This window comes from Eriocheir sinensis, chromosome 9 (assembly GCF_024679095.1).
Source record: "Eriocheir sinensis breed Jianghai 21 chromosome 9, ASM2467909v1, whole genome shotgun sequence".
Taxonomy (NCBI): domain Eukaryota; kingdom Metazoa; phylum Arthropoda; class Malacostraca; order Decapoda; family Varunidae; genus Eriocheir; species Eriocheir sinensis.
In genome coordinates this window covers 2,533,699-2,552,323 of record NC_066517.1, presented here as the reverse complement: position 1 = coordinate 2,552,323, position 18,625 = coordinate 2,533,699, and the positions used below count along the sequence as shown (strand labels likewise).

General features: G+C 42.5%; 1 protein-coding gene across 2 annotated transcripts in view; it reads right to left on the bottom strand.

Annotated features, from left to right (window-relative positions):
• Nucleotides 1–71: 71 nt before the first annotated feature.
• LOC126995836 (GPI mannosyltransferase 2-like) overlaps nucleotides 72–18,625 on the bottom strand; it is a 28,351-nt gene continuing 9,797 nt past the window's right edge. For both annotated transcript variants that reach the window (XM_050855698.1, XM_050855699.1), the window contains exons 2-9: nucleotides 9,750–9,944; nucleotides 6,434–6,514; nucleotides 5,697–6,229; nucleotides 5,393–5,537; nucleotides 4,135–4,293; nucleotides 3,031–3,144; nucleotides 1,898–2,068; nucleotides 72–1,462 (exon numbers count right to left, since the gene is read on the bottom strand). In XM_050855698.1, coding sequence (XP_050711655.1) covers nucleotides 1,199–1,462; nucleotides 1,898–2,068; nucleotides 3,031–3,144; nucleotides 4,135–4,293; nucleotides 5,393–5,537; nucleotides 5,697–6,229; nucleotides 6,434–6,514; nucleotides 9,750–9,824 — 1,542 coding nt within the window. In that variant the 5' untranslated portion in view covers nucleotides 9,825–9,944 and the 3' untranslated portion in view covers nucleotides 72–1,198. The remainder of the gene's footprint in view (nucleotides 1,463–1,897; nucleotides 2,069–3,030; nucleotides 3,145–4,134; nucleotides 4,294–5,392; nucleotides 5,538–5,696; nucleotides 6,230–6,433; nucleotides 6,515–9,749; nucleotides 9,945–18,625) is intronic.

Genomic DNA, 18,625 nt, shown 5'->3' with positions numbered 1-18,625 from the left:
TCTCCACAATCCCTCCACTTCAAAGGAAAGGAAAAGACCCGGTAAGTGTGAGAATAAATAAAACTAGTATCTGTGTATGGTGCAAATTATTAAACAATTACAGCTACATAAATTACATATATGTGCTATGTACAAATATAAGTTGACTAGTAACAAATCTTAAAGCTATTTATTCAGCTAAACCCAGATGTTAGTAAAGTCAGCATAAAATACACATCTACATTTTAACTGTGATAGAAATAAAAGAATGTACAAAACAGAGTTGCTTAGTAAATTAGTACTATAGTCGATTCACCTGAGTATGAAGTGTGCATTATCAAGCACTGGCAATCTGCTGCCCCACAGCGCATCCAATTGCATGGATAATATATGACAGCCTACACGTAGGAAACAGTCGTTTCAATAATATGCAGGTAACAATAACATACCGTCAATTATAGTCGATCTTGAGTTGAAAATTATTTGTAATGTCGTAAACAGCTGTTTTGTTGATATAAATCCTGATAATTTTCCCAGTGGCTGACAATGCCAAGGCTTTTTAATACTTATAATCAGCAATCTTGTAAATTAACAAAACACCTGTTTGCATCAGTACTAATAAATTTTACCTTAAAATCGACTATAATTGACGGTATTTGTTATTGTTCTTTGCATATTACTGATAATGATGACTGTTTCCTATGCATAGCCCATCACATATTATCCACGCAATAGGACGCACCACGGGACAACCAGTGCTTGATAATGCACACTTCAGACTCAGGTGAACCGACTATAGTGTGAAACCAGATTTGCGAGATTGTCTTGTGTTGCTCTGCCACACAGTCCCAACACCTGTCCCTTCCTCTCATATGTTACCTACTAACATATGAGAAGGAGAGACGGGTGTTGGGACTGTGTGGCAGAGCGGCGGGGAGGAAAGGAACCAACACAAAAAGCCACAAATCTGGTTTTGCTATCAAAGGATATGGACTAGATTTGAGATCATGTCATTTGTGCACAATGACCCTCGGTACCACAATGTAATGCACAGAGGGCAGGAATACTGTGTCTCCTTGAGTGGCAGCATGTCTGAGGTACACACCAAAAGGCGAAACAAAAGTGTGATGACAGCAGTGTAAAAAATCCTGAGTGATACAAGAATGGTATGCTGAGACGGAATTACTCTGATAAAAATGGAACGTCATGACCCCACATCTCAGGTCCAGGGGAGGAAGTTGGAGTACAGAACAATGCCCATGATGAAGTAGAGGAGGAAGTAGGAGATGACGACCTGCCCCCAGAACGACCTGGGGCACTCCGAAAGAAGTGCTACTTTATACCTCTTGGTCAGGTTAGCCGGGGTCTCGGGGGGGCTGGACGCCCTCTCCCGGCCACCCTGGGTCTTGCCGGAGTCAGTGAGGAGGTGGGCGGCAAACCAGTACACCACAGGGCAGCTGGAGCAGAGCAACCTTGTGGTCACCTGTATGTAGGAAGAGAATATACCTACTGATACATCTGTGAGAATACTGCACTCACATCACACATATCAGTAAAGGAGAAGAGAAAGGAAGGCTGTGAAGGGAGGGAAGGGAACACATATCAATCTTAAGACGTAACCCAGTATTCTTAGACGCTTCCTTCTCTCACATCAATCAATTCTAAAGGCCGTAAAAGAGGTTAAACGCGTCGCCATGAGTGTTTCTTTCAAGATTTTTTAAGATGAGATGTTTAAGAATATGAACCTACATCAGTTTCTTATTTTCTCTAAATACTCTTCCTCCGATCTCAATACAAAAAAGATGAAAATGAAAAAGAAATTGAAAGAGAAGGAGAAAAAGACAAAGAAGAAAAATAATAGTAATAATATCAATAATAATGATAAAATAAAACACAAAACACACCCCACTACACTCACCTGCACATGGATACACAACACACAGAAGGCACAGAGACACAGCGAGTGGGCCGTGTAGATGAACACCCGCCAGGAGTTGATGCCCTTGTCCGGCCAGGGGAGGGGCTGCTTGTCCTTCCCGCCCCTGCCCTGCTCCGTCACGGACACGGGGATGCCCAGGCCCCAGCAGATCTGAAGGTAATTGATATAAGGTTGACTGAAAACTACACACATTTTTCTGTAGTTTTTTTATCCTTTCATATTCACGTTACTCTTATATTAAAGTTAGCCAAAAAAAATACACATTTTTTTTACTCATATTTTTAGCCTTTTACATTCATGCTACTCTAGTACTTAGATGGAGATGAAAACATTAGTACAATATACACATTCTTTTAACCCCTTGACTGCGGATTTCCTACAAAAAGACCTCACCAAGCTAAAGGAGTGGAACAAAAAGTGGCTGCTACAATTCAATAAAGAAAAATGTAAAGTCCTGCACCTTGGGAGGGGATATCCAGCATACCAATACTACATGGGAAACACTCCACTATCCACCACAGAGGCAGAGAAAGACCTGGGACTATATGTTACCAGGCTACCAGTGAAAGACAAATCCGTGCCAACCGCAGCAGACGAGTTTAACGACAGCCATTGTATATGAAGTCCATCATGGTCCACTCAATCAGACTCTTGCACGACACAATCCTGAAAGTTCTGCTTAAATTTTGTGGGTTCTGTGACTTGTCCTGCTGCATGGCATAATATCTGACCCTCATGGGCATGAGATAATCCATTAGTCCTAACTGAGCCACAGTAAAGGCCACAACCCAAGCATCTGTTGGGAAAGTACAGGACAACACAGTGACAAGTTAGGAGGAAAGGACAGGACAGAAAGACACAACGCATCATAATTTGGATTTTGTTGCTGTGTTCAATGAGTTGAGATGCTTCACACAATATGAATAAACAAAAAAATAACAGCTCTTTTTTTATGCTTTACCAAGAACATTCAATGAAAACAATACCCGTAGTTCAAGGGTTAAACATCAGTATGGTACATTATTTATACCTTAAATTAACCGTAAAATGACAACGACAACAACAGCAATATCAACAACAGCAACAATAACAACACTAACACCACCACCCACCTGAGGATTGTCCACCATGTACAGCGCAGCATGGCAGATCACCATCATCACCATAGGCAGGGCCAGCATGAAGTTCGGGACTTGCCGGAACTCGTAATAGCGCAAAAACCCAACCTGCGGGGAAAAACGATATATCTGATAGAAAAACATGTGCTAAGTATTACCCAATTCACATCAGTTATTTTTTCAACTTGCCCACACACACCTTCCCTGTCTGTTTTTTTTCTCCTCTGAGTACTTTGATTCCAACCATCAGAAAAAAAAAATTAAAAGTATCTGATAAAAAAATCGTGCTAAGAGTAACCCAATTTTAACACATCTCCATTATTTTTCTGACTTGCTCACACACACACACACACACACACACACACACACACACACACACACACACCTGTTTCTGTCGCTTCATAGTCTCTTTTTTGTAATTTCTTTCCTTCTCTGAGTAGCTTGACTTTCTAATGAGGAAAAAAAGTCATCAATCAATACCAAAGACATTCTCTGTGGAGTTTCCTCAAATTCGTTAGCTTCTTTATGACCACCAAACATTATATAAATGTTCATAGTCTTTGGTGTGTGGTTTGGAAGCTTACTCACCAAATTATGGAACTGGCACGCAGTACAACCCTTCTCTTTATCTATACTCTTTTCTCTATTTGTAACACATCTCCTACCTTCTTTCTTCCTTCCATCAAACAAGATAAGCAGTAGCACTCACATCCCAGTGTTTGTGGAAGAAAGGGAGAATGGCGGAGGGCAGCGGCGACAGAGGGAGCAAGGGAGAAAGGGAGCTGGAGTGTGCTGGTGATAACGGAAGCGAGAGAGAAAGGGTGGTGGAGTGTGCTGGAGATAAGGGTTGCAAGAGAGAAAAGGAGGTGAGGGTCTTGGAGGTAGAGGAACCAAAAGGGATGTTGCTATACTCTTACTTCTTTTATATTAGCCTTACAATCTCCTTTCCTCCTTCCCCAAACAAGACAAAATAATAGTACTCACATCCCAGTGTTTGCCCTGCCACTAAAGGGATGTTGCTATACTCTTACTTCTTTTATACTGGCCCTACAATCTTCTTTCCTCCTTCCCCAAACAAGACAAAATAATATTACTCACATCCCAGTATTTGTCCTGCACGTGAGAGTAGGCCAACGGGGGGAAGTTGAAGCACCACTCAGCCTCGCCCAGGTCCGGGGAGTGGAGGAAGTTGGAGCGCACAAACATTTCCAGATGGGTCGGCAGTGGCGGTATTCCTCCTTCCTCCGAGCAGTATGTCTAAAGAAGAGATCAACCATACTGTAGGAGGTTTTGAGGGCAGAGAAATGTATTGATGACAGGAAAGCCTTTTATTATTGGTGACGAAACAGCAACTGATATGAGTGCAGTGCTAGGTCACAATGGAAAACTCATCATACTAACTACCTAACTTTGTGAAGACTCAAGGGAAGAAAAACAACAACTGTCCAACTATTCAATACATATCCTTTTTCTATGGCAAGGAAGGCAGCTAAAGGGCAAAAGAACGAAAAAATACAAGAAAAGTCTGATAGCTGCTCCTCCAGTAACAATAAAAAGAATGAGAGGCTAGAACAGAAGTCAGTTTCATATGGAGAGGTGCACTGACACTCCTAACGTCACCTTCGTAAACAATCTTCCTGGGTCAATATTATTTCTGCTTTTTGTGAGCCCCAAAAAACTAATATCAAAAAAAGAAAAAATAGGTATAGCTAGAGCATCCCGAGGAAGATAATGCAATAGGAAACACTAGGCAGGCTGGGGCCAACCCTCAGGCCCAATCTGAAAGCCTACTGGTGCCACAGGCGTAAAAAAAAAAAAAAAAAAAAAAAAAAAAAAAAAAAGCAATGATACAAAAACAAACCTAAAAACACATTAACTTGCAGATCTAAGGAAGCAAAGAATCACATTAACCAACAGATCAAATGAAGCAAAGGAATGTACATTAAAACTTCAATAATAAAAAGTAATTGATTGAAAGCTGATTAAAAACTACACACTCCTTTTATAATGTATTTTTTATCCTTTTTCCTCTCCTTTGTATCATTTTTTATCCTATTTTCATCTTTTTATTCTTTATCCATTGCTAGTTTGCTACTCTAAAACTTTTGTGGAGATGCAAACATGAGTAGTACAGAGCACTGATACAAGACAAAGGTTCATCAATACACACACACACACACACACACACACAGAGATTGAGGTGGTTGAATTTACTGAGATTGAAACAGAGGAGGGAGTGAAAAGATCTGATTGCAGTGTATAGGGTGCTGAATGTGATGGAGAAAGTGGACAAGGAAAATCTAATAACATGGGATACAAGAGACTATCAACCAGGTGCATACACACACACACTCACCATATAGCACCAGACCTGGAACACAGCGAAGGGCAACACCACGGCGAAGCAGCCCAGGAAGAGAGGGATGAGGGTGTAGTTGAGGGTAAGCAGCAGCACCAGCACGAGGGACAGCTGCCCAGACTCAGTGGTGGCGTTGCGGATCCTGACGAGAGATGACTTTTTTATTTTTGGACTTTAATAAACTGAGGGATGTGTTTAGGATGAGTGAGTGAGGTCTTCCAAAACGCCATCCATCCATACATAAAAAGATCATCCATACAAAAACAGTTAACATACAAAGAGTTAATATACAAAAACTTACTTGTAGAAATAGTTAGAACAATCCTGCAACTTCCTGTAAAGCACAAAGCCCACATTGACAAGTCCGTTGGAGCGCACTGCCGAGGCTATACCGAACACGCTTGCCGAGAAGGAGGAGGAGCTGCGGGTCTCATTGAAAAGCAGGCCGGAGAAGGTGAGGAGGGCAAAGAGACCCTCCGAGTAAGGTGCCGAGAAGAACACACTAGCAGGGTTGATGCAGAAGAGGAGAGCCGCTCGGTAGGCCAGTGTCTCATCTCTTAGCACATGTTCGCTCAGCTTATGAAACACGACGGCGGTCCGCACAAAAATGAAAAAGTTTACGAGGGTGGCAGAGATAAGTAGCACACTGTAGTAGTTGAAGACGTAAAGCAGAGGGATCCCGATGACAGCTGCCACACTGCGCACGATGAGGGGAAACATGGGGAAGAAGGCAAGCGTGTTCTCATGCGTGTAGCCGTACTGAGCGATGTGCATAAAGTACTGGGCATCCCAACGCACCAGCCCACCCAGCGTCCACTTCACAACATGGTCTGCCTGTTGGAGCCAAAGAAGATGAGATTTTAGGGATTTACTCTTTACAGTAAAGGAAGCAGCTGAAGGGGAAAAAAAAAAAAAAAAAAAAAAGCCTGCAAATCACTGTTCCTATAAAAAGAGTTTAGAAGAGTGGCCAAAAGAGTGATCAATTTCAAGAGGAGAGGTGTCTTGATACTTTCCTTTACCAATGTCCCAGCCACTCACCAGGGACACAGGCAGCTCAGGGTCCTCCGGTGACACAAACGCATCCGCCAGGTGGTCAGGAAGCAGGATGTTGGACACCATCTGCAAAAGAAAGCACAAGGGACTCACTGCATCTTCTGTTCATCCTCAGAAGGGAAAATAACGGCGTTAAACAAAGGAGGAGAAAAAGAAGAAAAAGGAGAAAAAGAAGATAAAAGAATCACACTAATATGAACCTTCTATTAAGTGATCAAAGTAAGATTAGTATTGACACTTGGAGTTTGGGTTATGGAGGTGTTTGTTGTTTCTTGTTCCAAACCAAGATGAACAATGACAATATCTTCATCAACCCATCCATCACCATAAGGGAAAATAAGACTGATAAACAAAGAAAAAGAAGAAAAAAAGAAAAAGCAAGAGGAAGAAGAAAAAGAAGGAGATGAAGAGGAAGAATTTTGTTATTTCTAGGGGATGATATTAAACTTCTGTCAGATGTTAAACAAAAAAAAAGAAAAAGAAGGTTGATATTTCTAGGGGATGATATCCAATTTATTATAGATGTTAAACAAAGAAAAAGAAGAAGGAATGTTTGTTGTTTCTAAGGATAATTTCAAATCTATTATAGCCATCTCATGCAAAGGTAATACTTAGATTATTTGTTATGCAGTACAGCAACTAATACTTTCCATTAAAGTAAAGAAACTCCAATATTATGATGTAAAAAGACCTTATGCAAAATAGCTATAATAAATTCACTACTATCTATATTTCCTAAAGCGCCACCCTCCCTACCCTGCTCCAATCAACCCCCCACACACCCTGTCCTTCCTATCCCCCTTATTAACAGTCAAACTTGGGTCCATTGTGACAGAGATGTGCACTGGGGCCATGTGCAGCTATAGCATATGCCTTTTCTTGTTTATGTATTTTGTTGGGTAATTATTTAGAATCACTACGCGCCTCCAAAATACGATATTACGCCTCCATACTATACTTAAGGGACAAAATACATGTCCCTTAACCATAATATGAAGGCAGAAAAACTTAAAAGTAAAGAAAAAGTGGTTAAGGTAGTGAAAAGGCATATACATACATTCGTTTTGGTGTCAGCGGCTGCCATTGGGAATTGAGCAGTGTTGTTACCAGTACGAAAACAACAGGTTCACCACACGTGGTTATTTTATTTTTTTAGAACACACACCTTTACCCAAAGGGTTTTGTGAAGGTTTGGGCCGGGTATAGTATTAGGTAAAGGTGTGTGTTCTAAAAAAAAATAATAACCACGCGTGGTGGACCTGGTCTCACATACATGGGCTAATTGCTAACTAAACGTACCATCGCTAACTGGATCGTTGGCAACACTGCTCACCTCCCAATACTGCAAGAGCAAGAGCCACCGACGACACCAAAACAAATGTATGTATATGCCTTTTCACTACCTTTACCACTTTTTCTTTACTTTAAAGTTTTTCCGCCTTCATATTATCATTAGGGGACATGTATTTCAGTTCCTTATATATGGAGAATATCATCGAGTTTGGAGTGATTCTCACAATTACCCCATGTTGTCATATAAGTAATCAAGTCATTCAAATAATCATATCAGTTTGTACACTACTGACCCCACCCACCCTGTCCCTATTCACCTATCCACCCCCCTCTCATCACCCACCCACCCCATCCCTATTCACCCATCCACCCCCCTCTGTCACCCACCCAGCCCAGCCCTTTTCACCCATCCACCCCCCTCTCATCACCCACCCACTCCATCCCTATTCACCCATCCACCCCCCTCTCATCACCCACCCACCCTATCCCTATTCACCCATCCACCCCCCTCTGTCACCCACCCAGGATAATATTCAGGAGGTATGGGCTCTCTCTACCGCCGTTAATACTCACGTTTTCTGCATTATTTCTGTATCAGTATATAGTGTAGACCCTGTTCACTTCCGGAAACCATAAAAAATAAAAAAAATAAATACATAAAAAAAAAAATTATTCCTGGACCCCGAGAGACATACACCCTCCCTTTATCACATACCGCGCATGACTGATTGTCGCAGAAGCAGTGCCACGGCCTCGGGCTGGTTTGCTGTTAAGTTAGGTTAGGTTAGGTTAGGATAGGTTAGGTTAGGTTAGGTTAGGTTAGGATAGGATAGGTTAGGATAGGTTAGGTTAGGTTAGGATAGGTTAGGTTAGGTTAGGATAGGTTAGGTTAGGTTAGGTTAGGATAGGTTAGGTTAGGATAGGTTAGGTTAGGATAGGTTAGGTTAGGTTAGGTTAGGATAGGTTAGGTTAGGATAGGTTAGGTTAGGTTAGGATAGGTTAGGTTAGGTTAGGTTAGGCACAAACTATTTTTTTCTGGGTAATTTGTGGTGTTTTTTTCATGTGGAGATGGTTTTTTTCCAGAAATATTAGGATTGTGACTTGATCAAGAAAATTGAAATAGCCCCTTTCCTAATAGTTTCCGGAAAAAAAGACTATCTCCACTTGAAAAAGCACCACATTTTACCTAGAAAAAAATAGTTTGTGCCTGGAAATTCGAGAGCCCACATCTCCTGAATTATTACCCCCACCCAGCCCAGCCCTATTCACCCATCCACCCCCTCTCGTCACCCACCCATTCCATCCCTATTCACCCATCCACCCCCCTCTCATCACCCACCCACCCCACACCCACCCCATCCCTATTCACCCATCCACCCCCCTCTGTCACCCACCCAGCCCAGCCCTATTCACCCATCCACCCCCCTTTCGTCACCCACCCACTCCATCCCTACTCATGAAATGCCAGAATTTTTCTCTTTACAACACTCCCACACGGCCACTGCGTGTAACGAAACACACGAGAAATTAATTCAGACAAGGAAAGGTTTGCTGGCGCCGGGGATCAAACCTGTGACCAGCGTAACGGGAGAGCCACTCCTTTACCAGTCGGCCAAAGAGGTACCCCCCTGGCTAAGTGGGTTATTGGAGGCTCGCCCATCAGGCAAGTCGTGTCACTACATTCACCCATCCACCCCCCTCTTGTCACCCACCCACTCCATCCCTATTCACCCATCCACCCCCCTCGTCACCCACCCACTCCAACCCTATTCACCCATCCACCCCCCTCTTGTCACCCACCCATCCCATCCCTATTCACCCATCCACCCCCCTCTTGTCACCCACCCATCCCATCCCTATTCACCCATCCACCCCCCTCTGTCACCCACCCATCCACTCCCCTCTGTCACCCACCCAGCCCATCCCTCTCGTCACCCAGCCACCCCATCCCTTCCATCACCCAGCCACCCTGTCACCCACACACCGGCTCCCCCCTTCCGTCACCCACCTGCAGCACCAGCACCGCCGCCCTGGACGCCACGGCCACGCTCTTCACCTTCTCCCTCAGCGTGTAGGTCTTCATCCTGAGGGGCTCAGCGCGGCGACCATCAAAGGAGGGGAAGATATGGACGGTGACAGGTATTCCGGTTTTGTTTGTTTACATCAATGAATTTGGTCTTGGTCTTGTCAGCCGTGATGGTGTCTGCGGGGTGACAGGACAGTTGCCAGATTATCGTACTCAGAGCCACGTATTTACAGGTTTCTGAGCCATAACTATTGCCAAAAAACACAAATAATCAACCATTTTAACGATAACTATATAAAAAGGCAGTTATTGGGGTCGAGGAGGCAGGTTTTTTTAGAGAAATCGGCAAACATAGGAGGCTGAATACGACAATCTGGCAACGTTGGACTTAACACCTTTGCAGCGGGGACTAGTCTGGTTGTCTACCTCATCGTTATTTCATCTTAACAACAGCAACAGCCACAAGCAATCCGCATGCCAGGGCTATGGAGGCCGTGCTCCCACAATCTAACCAGCCATGAAATACTTAAGAAGTTGTCTTGGGTTATCTCTTGTTCACATTCTGCCTGTCTAACACTTTGATGTAGAATAAATTGTAGATGATAATATGAGTATGATACTGTTGTGCTGGAAACTTCCCCCGGCGTCCATGGGCCTCTAGAAGGCTCCGGGAGGAGCGAGCAGGGGGGGGAGCAGAGCTGTCCGCGCTGAGGGCGGCCAGACGCCAGGTGGGAAGTGTTGCCAACTCGCATATATTTTTGCTACGTGTTCTTGTATGATCTAAAATATACTGTAACATTCTAGACTGTACTGTTCTGGATATATATAGGAGAAGAGGGCGAGAAAGTCCCAGTCCGAGTCATAGTAAGCTAGTGGCCAGTGAAGAGTCAAGAGTGAAGTGTACTACTATGGAAGAATATTAAACTACAGAAGATGTGCAAAGTGTTTACATATTTCCTTCCCACGGAGTCTTGTGACGGCGACACGGAACCCAAGTAATACGTCCGGCATAACAATACATTATTTTAAACATATCTACATTATCTATATATACCTTAAATTAACTCATACAGCAACAATAACAGGACAGCAACAACAAAAACAACAACAGCAACACAACCACCCGCTCTTCTTTGTTATTATCTTCCTTCTCTTTCCTTCCTCACACTTTCTTTTTCTTCTTTTATAGCTGTCTGGCTGTACGGCTGGGTGGGTGACTGTGGGTAGCGGGTTGACTCTCTAGGATACCTGAAGTTCCATAAGGACTTCGCCTCCTCGTGCAGTGCCTCGAGAGCCATCACCAAGACCTCCAGCGTCTCCGCCAGGATTACTGCATGCATCATCGGCAAAAACAAGGTCAGTGACCCTGGTATTGTCAATGGATGCTCCGCAATGACTCTTGTCCACAACTCTGCTTGGTACTCCATACAAGTGTTGAAAAGCGATGGGGGCAAGGACATAGCCCTGCCCCACTCCCGCATTCACGGGAAAGAAGCTGGACAAAAGCCCCCCCACACACACACACACACACACACACACACACACTTCACAGCACTCTGTCCCAGAATACAGGCCAGTCAGCAAACCAATACTCCTTGCAGGAATCCCACGGAGTCGCAGGAGATCCCAGAGTGCCTCACGATGCACTGAGTCAAACGCCTTCTTGAGATCAACATAGGCTGCAAACATCCCCTGTCGAAACTCGCGTCGGCGCCCCACCAGTACGCGAAGCGCTAGGATATGGACAGTTGTTGACTTACCAGGCGTGAACCCAGACTGTTCGGTCTCTGCAGCCTCAGCAGCTGGCTGCGAAGTCGCATCAGCAATAGGTGGGCAATCACAATTGCCAGGCACACTGAGCAGTGACAATACCACGATAGTCGTTGCAGTCTTATTTGGCGGTCCCCTTTCCTTTACAGATTGGGACGACCAGCCCCCTCTTTCAGTCAGGAGGAATGGTGCCAGATTGCCATACGGCAGTCAAGACCGCATGCAACCCGCGGATCATGGCCTCACCTCCAGCTTTGAGCAGCTCCGCACTGATGTTACAGATGCCAGGTGCCTTTCCACCCCTCAACTTTGCCACAGCCTCCCTGACCTCTGCCAGAGAGGGCGGGCTTTCGTCAATGCATGGGTGGATCAGCATCCGCCACCTGCAACCCAGCAACTGGAAGCTGCCTACTTGGAGGGTCCGCCATGTATAACTGTTCAAAGGCTTAACGAGCCCTCTGCCCATCCATGTCCGACACGAGGCAGCCATCAGCTGTTCGGATAGCGCTCACCTGAGAGAGGGACTTGGAGCGGAGCTTCTTCAGGACTCGGTAAGCAGGTCGAAGATCATTCGCATTTAAATGGCCCTCGACTTCCTCAGCGAGACCCCTAACATACCTCTCCTTGTCTCTCCTCAGGGGAGCTCTAGTCCTACGCGACTGTATTGGTCCCGGTGTGGTGTCGTCTGCCATCCTTTGTCGTGAGACATCCCATCCTTAACTTCGCATCGCGGAACCCTATCTTTACTATCATAGAGTAACTAAGTGAAGCATCTAAGTGTAAAAAAGTACCGAGGAGGACCTAAAAAGCGATGTAAAGCGGAACAGATCAAAAGAAGAAGAGTGATTGCTGATATCCTAGCTATATACATACATACGTCATCATTTGCTTTTATAATAATATAAATAAACTTGGGTGGGACAGATCCCGACAAGCAGTCGACAAAAGACACAGTACCGTGTCGAAATTCATGTATGTAGTCAGGATGGGATATCGATCTCACGATACGGGATGTCTGACGACACCACACCGGTTCCCAGCAAGTCTGGGAGCGCGACTCTCCTCGATATTCTCCAGCGTCTCCACCGAGGCAAAGCCACTCCTAGATCTAGCTAATGTGACGCCGATTTAGCTAATGTGACGCCGATTTAGCTAATGTGACGCCGATTTAGCTAATGTGACGCCGACTAGCTAATGTAACGCCGATCTAGCTAATGTGACGCCGATTTTCAAAAAGGGGGACGGGTCAGCTGCTTCAAACTATCGCCCAATTAGCTTAACGTCGGTTATAGGCAAGATGCTGGAGTTCATAATAGCCAGGAACATTCGGGAGCATTTATTTATTTATTTATTTATTTATTTTTTTACGTCGTTGCCTGTTGCGCCGGTAGGCATCTTCCTGGTGGGGCCTGATGGTCGGCCCAAGGCTTCTTCCAGGTGGGGCCTGATGGTCGGCCCAGCCCGTTCTGGCGCAGGCGAGTGTTTATAGTGGCGCCATCTTGCATTGGCTCATGCTGACCCCCGGAACTCGTTCTTGATTCGCTTGGACGGCTTCCTCTAGAGTCCGGGTTGATGGGTGGTCTTCAGGACAGCATGTGGGTAGTTTTAAGCCACTCGGCGGTGACTGAAAAATCCGAGTGGTAGCGTGGGGATTCGAACCCGCGTCGTCCATCACGCGGTGAATGTGGGCCCAGTACGCTACCAGTTCGGCCACCGACTACCCGAAAATTTAAAGAAACATAACTTAATTCACGACTCGCAGCATGGGTTCACTAAAGGTAGGTCATGCCTCACCAATCTCTTGTCCTTCTACAATAAAGTATTTGAGGCGGTAGACAGAGATGAAAATTATGATGTAATCTATCTTGATTTTAGTAAAGCGTTTGACAAAGTTCCTCACCAACGACTGTTGCTTAAATTACAGGCTCACGGAGTAGAGGGTAAAGTTTTGAACTGGGTCAAGGCGTGGCTAGCAATAGGAAGCAAAGAGTGCAAATCAATGGTAAAAGATCTGACTGGGGATGTGTTACGAGTGGGGTCCCACAAGGTTCGGTATTAGGTCCACTTTTGTTTATCATTTATATCAATGACTTAGATACAGGAATTAGTAGTGATGTCAGTAAGTTTGCAGATGATACCAAGATCGGTAGAGTAATTGAGTCGGATCAGGACGCTAGTATTCTCCAGGATGAACTAAACAGATTGTATGACTGGGCGGATAAATGGCAGATGGAGTTCAATGTAGGGAAGTGCAGTATTCTGAGTGTAGGTAGGAACAACCCCTCTCATAACTATTGCTTAAATGACACTCTCATAGGTAGGTCTGGGTGCGAGAGATTTAGGGGTCTTAGTGAGCTCTGATCTCCGTCCAAGGGCACAATGCATTCAAGCTAGAAATCGAGCAAATAGGGTACTGGGATTTATTTCAAGGAGCGTGAGCAACAGAAGCGCCGAAGTCTTCCTCAAACTATATTTAGCATTAGTTAGACCTCATCTTGACTATGCGGTTCAGTTCTGGTCACCTTACTATAGAATGGATATCAAAATGTTAGAATCGGTGCAGAGGAGGATGACTAAGATGATTCAGGGGTTGAGAAACTTGCCATACGAGGAAAGACTCAAACAGTTAAACTTGCATTCTCTAGAAAGGCGAAGGGTGCGTGGAGACATGATCGAGGTTTATAAATGGATGAAGGGTTTTAATAAGGGGGATATTCATCTGACCGTAGGAGGCCTACTATTCATAAGGTTTTGTTGGTAAGAGAACCGGGTAGGACACGAAGTAATGGGTTTAAACTGGATAAATTCAGATTCAACAGGGACATAGGCAAAAATTGTTTTACTAACAGGGTTGTGGATGAGTGGAATAGGCTTAGCAGTCATGTGGTGAGTGCCAATACAATTGTCACATTCAAAAATAGATTAGATAAATTCATGGACAGCGATATTAGGTGGGGTTAGATACACGGGAGATTAGGTTCAAAGGAGCTGCCTTGTACAGGCCTACCGGCCTCTTGCAGACTCCTACGTTCTTATGTTCTTATGTTCTTATCTCGGGCGCTCTCCAGTGCACTCCTTGGCAGCTTGCGGAGTCTCATGTTTGAAGGTATCCCACGGTTCTGCAGGGTCCTCCAGGGTGCTGAGCACATTGAACCGATTTGAGACTGTCACTGCATACTCCTGAGCACATGCCAGGTCCTTCAGCCTCTCGAGATAGAACAAATGCATCTCGAGATTCTTCTTGACCTGACATGAAGCTTGAGCGTATCAACAACAAGCTTAAGGTCAGTTGCAAAGAACTCAGCACTCCGGTAAACCCTACAGTTCTGGAGGATCCTCCAACAAGTACTTACGAGGATGTGGTCAATCTCCTTGGCTACCCCTCCGGCATCGCCATACCAAGTCCAGCGGGACAGCCGCTGTACTAGGAACCCGCAGTTCTCAACGGCAAAGGACATTACTAAATTAGATGTTCAACGTAGGGCAACAAAAATAATCCCTTCCTTGCGCTACAAATATTACGACGAAAGGCTCTCATCCCTTATTGTTCTCCCTTAATAGACGTCTCCTCCGAGGAAAACTGATTGAATGTTTTAAAATACTCAAATGTTTTATGAATGTGGACAAATTTCAATTTCTCTCTCTCTCTCTCTCTCTCTCTCTCTCTCTCTCTCTCTCTCTCTCTCTCTCTCTCTCTCTCTCTCTCTCTCCTCCAACTCGGGAGTGAGCTGAACGTACCTAAGAGTAGGTGCACAAGTGCTTTAATCCTTCCCAGCAAGCCACTCTTATGGTAAACGGATTGATTACATCACTGAAATCAGGCAGCCTAGTAATGAGCCAACAGGCTTTCTGCTGTCTGCTAGTCCATGTTTCCATGTTTCTCCTCCCCCTGCTTCCCCCTTCCCTTCTCTTCCTCCCGCTACTACTACTATACACCCCAAATCAATATTGCATCAACGTTTCCTTGTTATTAATCGGATATGAACTGATGATGCGTGTGTGTGTCTTTATTAGGTAAGGTGGAGTGTGTTATCGCCGGGGCTGCAGCTGGAGGCCTCGTAGCTAAGTGGCGGCGCGGGAGAAGAAAAAAAGTGGCCTTGTTCCTTATCTTCGTTGTTCTCGTGATAACCGGTCGCACCATATGGGGTCGGAGAGAGAGAGAGAGAGAGAGAGAGAGAGAGAGAGAGAGAGGAATAATAGATTGAGCTGCGCTTGGCCTCGGTGCTAATCTCCGTCGCATTGTTTAAAGTTATTGCCACAACTAACAGAACCCGAAAACCTCAATGTAACACGATCAGAACCCGCAGATTGATCGATGTCTAGCATCTTCGAACTAATATGGCTATACAGCACCAACCAATCGCATTCCAACAGAGCTATAAGGTATACGTATTGTTAGGTTGCAAGTCCATATCATCAAATTTTTCAAAGGTTTACTCCATCTATTTCAAAAGCCTCACGCAGAAGTTGTCTTGGCATTCATGGGTGGTTTCCTGAGCCCGGCGGCAGTTTTGCAAGGCTTCCGCGCTGTGAACAGGACAAACACTCATGACAGCCCAATCGACGTAGTTCCTCTTTGGCCTTGAAGAAAAACGTTCGTAACATGAGTCTTAAACGTTTGATAATACGAGTGTCAGATTCTCAGGTCTTTTTGGCAACCATTCTCAGGTCAGAACTATAAAAAATAAAAAAACGCGTAAAAATAATAAAAAAAACATAGGAAACAACAAAAAACATCGAAAAACAACATATAGAACACGGAAAACAATAATAAAAACACGGAAAACAATAATAAAACACGGAAAACAATAACAAAACACTGAAAAAATATTAATAAATACGGAAAACAATAATAAACAAACGGAAAACAATAATAAAAACACGGAAAACAATAATAAAACACGGAAAACAATAATAAAACACTGAAAAAATATTAATAAATACGGAAAACAATAATAAAACACTGAAAAAATAATAATAAACACGGAAAACAATAATAAACAAACGGAAAACAATAATAAAAACACGGAAAACAAGAATAAAAACACGGAAAAAACAAGAATAAAAACAATGAAAACAATAATTAAAACACGGAAAACAATAAAAAAACACGAAAAACAATAATAAAAACACGGAAAAAAATAATAAAAACACGGAAAACAATAATAAAAAACGGAAAACAATAATAAAAACACGAAAAAACAATGATAAAACACGGAAAACAATTTTAGAACACGGAAAACAATAATAAAAACACTGAAAACAATAAAAGAACACGGAAAACAATAATAAAAATACGGAAAACAATAATAGAACACGGAAAACAATAATAAAAACACGGAAAACAATGATAAAACACGGAAAACAATAATAGAACACGGAAAAACATAATAAAAACACGGAAAACAATGATAAAACACGGAAAACAATAAAAAAACACGAAAAACAATAATAAAAACACGGAAAAAAATAATAAAAACACGGAAAACAATAATAGAACACGGAAAACAATAATAAAAACACGGAAAACAATGATAAAACACGGAAAACAATAATAGAACACGGAAAAACATAATAAAAACACGGAAAACAATGATAAAACACGGAAAACAATAATAGAACACGGAAAACAATAATAAAAACACGGAAAACAATGATAAAACACGGAAAACAATAATAGAACACGGAAAACAATAATAAAAACACGGTAAAAAATGATAAAACACGGAAAACAATAATAGAACACGGAAAACAATAATAAAAACACGGAAAACAATGATAAAACACGGAAAACAATAATAGAACAAGGAAAACAATAATAAAAACACGGAAAACAATGATAAAACACGGAAAACAATAATAGAACACGGAAAACAATAATAAAAACACGGAAAACAATGATAAAACACGGAAAACAATAATAGAACACGGAAAACAATAATAAAAACACGGAAAACAATGATAAAACACGGAAAACAATAATAGAACACGGAAAACAATAATAAAAACACGAAAAACTATGATAAAACACGGAAAACAATAATAGAACACGGAAAACAATAATAAAAACACGGAAAACAATGATAAAACACGGAAAACAATAATAGAACACGGAAAACAATAATAAAAACACGAAAAACAATAATAGAACACGGAAAACAATAATAAAAACACGAAAAACAATGATAAAACACGGAAAACAATAACAGAACACGAAAAACAATGATAAAACACGTAAAACAATAATAGAACACGGAAAACAATAATAAAAACACGAAAAACAATGATAAAACACGGAAAACAATAACAGAACACGGAAAACAATAATAAAAACACGGAAAACAATAAAAAAACAGAAAAAAACAATAACAAACACGCAAAACGATAAAAAACGAAAAAAAAGGAAAAAAAACATTAATCAAAACATGAAAAACAACAAAACACGGAAAACAAAACAACACGAAAAAAACACGAAAAAACAATAAAAAACACCCAAACACGATTCAAAACACCAAATAAAGCAATAAAACAGAATATATCATTTCCATAATTTCCATTTCTGAGCCTTTCCGGGTTAAAAAAAAAAAAAAAAAAAACGATAAAAGGCACGGAAATTTTTTTCTAATCCAAACACATTTTAAAACAGCAAGAAAACAGTAACACAAAATATATCGGCATTTCTATAATATCTAATCCAACCTGAGATTGAGAGGCGTAACAGTTTTTACTAACATGGCTTAGAACCGATAAACATTTATGTAGTAGTAGTAGTAGTAGTAGTAGTAGTAGTAGTAGTAGTAGTAGTAGTAGTAGTAGTAGCATCGGCAATTGTAATAGTAGTACTTAATTTAGAGCATCAGCGGATAAGTCATTTAAAAATAATACGAGTCACGCAAATGATTGGTCTTTACAAGTAGAAGCAGAAGTAGAAGTAGAAGGAGGTCTTTAGGAGTGGAAAGTCGCTAAGAGAGGGAATTGCAGGAAAGTCAGAAGATGCAGCAGATGATGTGTTCTTAAAAATGTAGAAGGTTGCTATAAGAGAGGGAGTCAAAGAAAGGCTGTATGATGCATATGACTTCAAGTAGCAC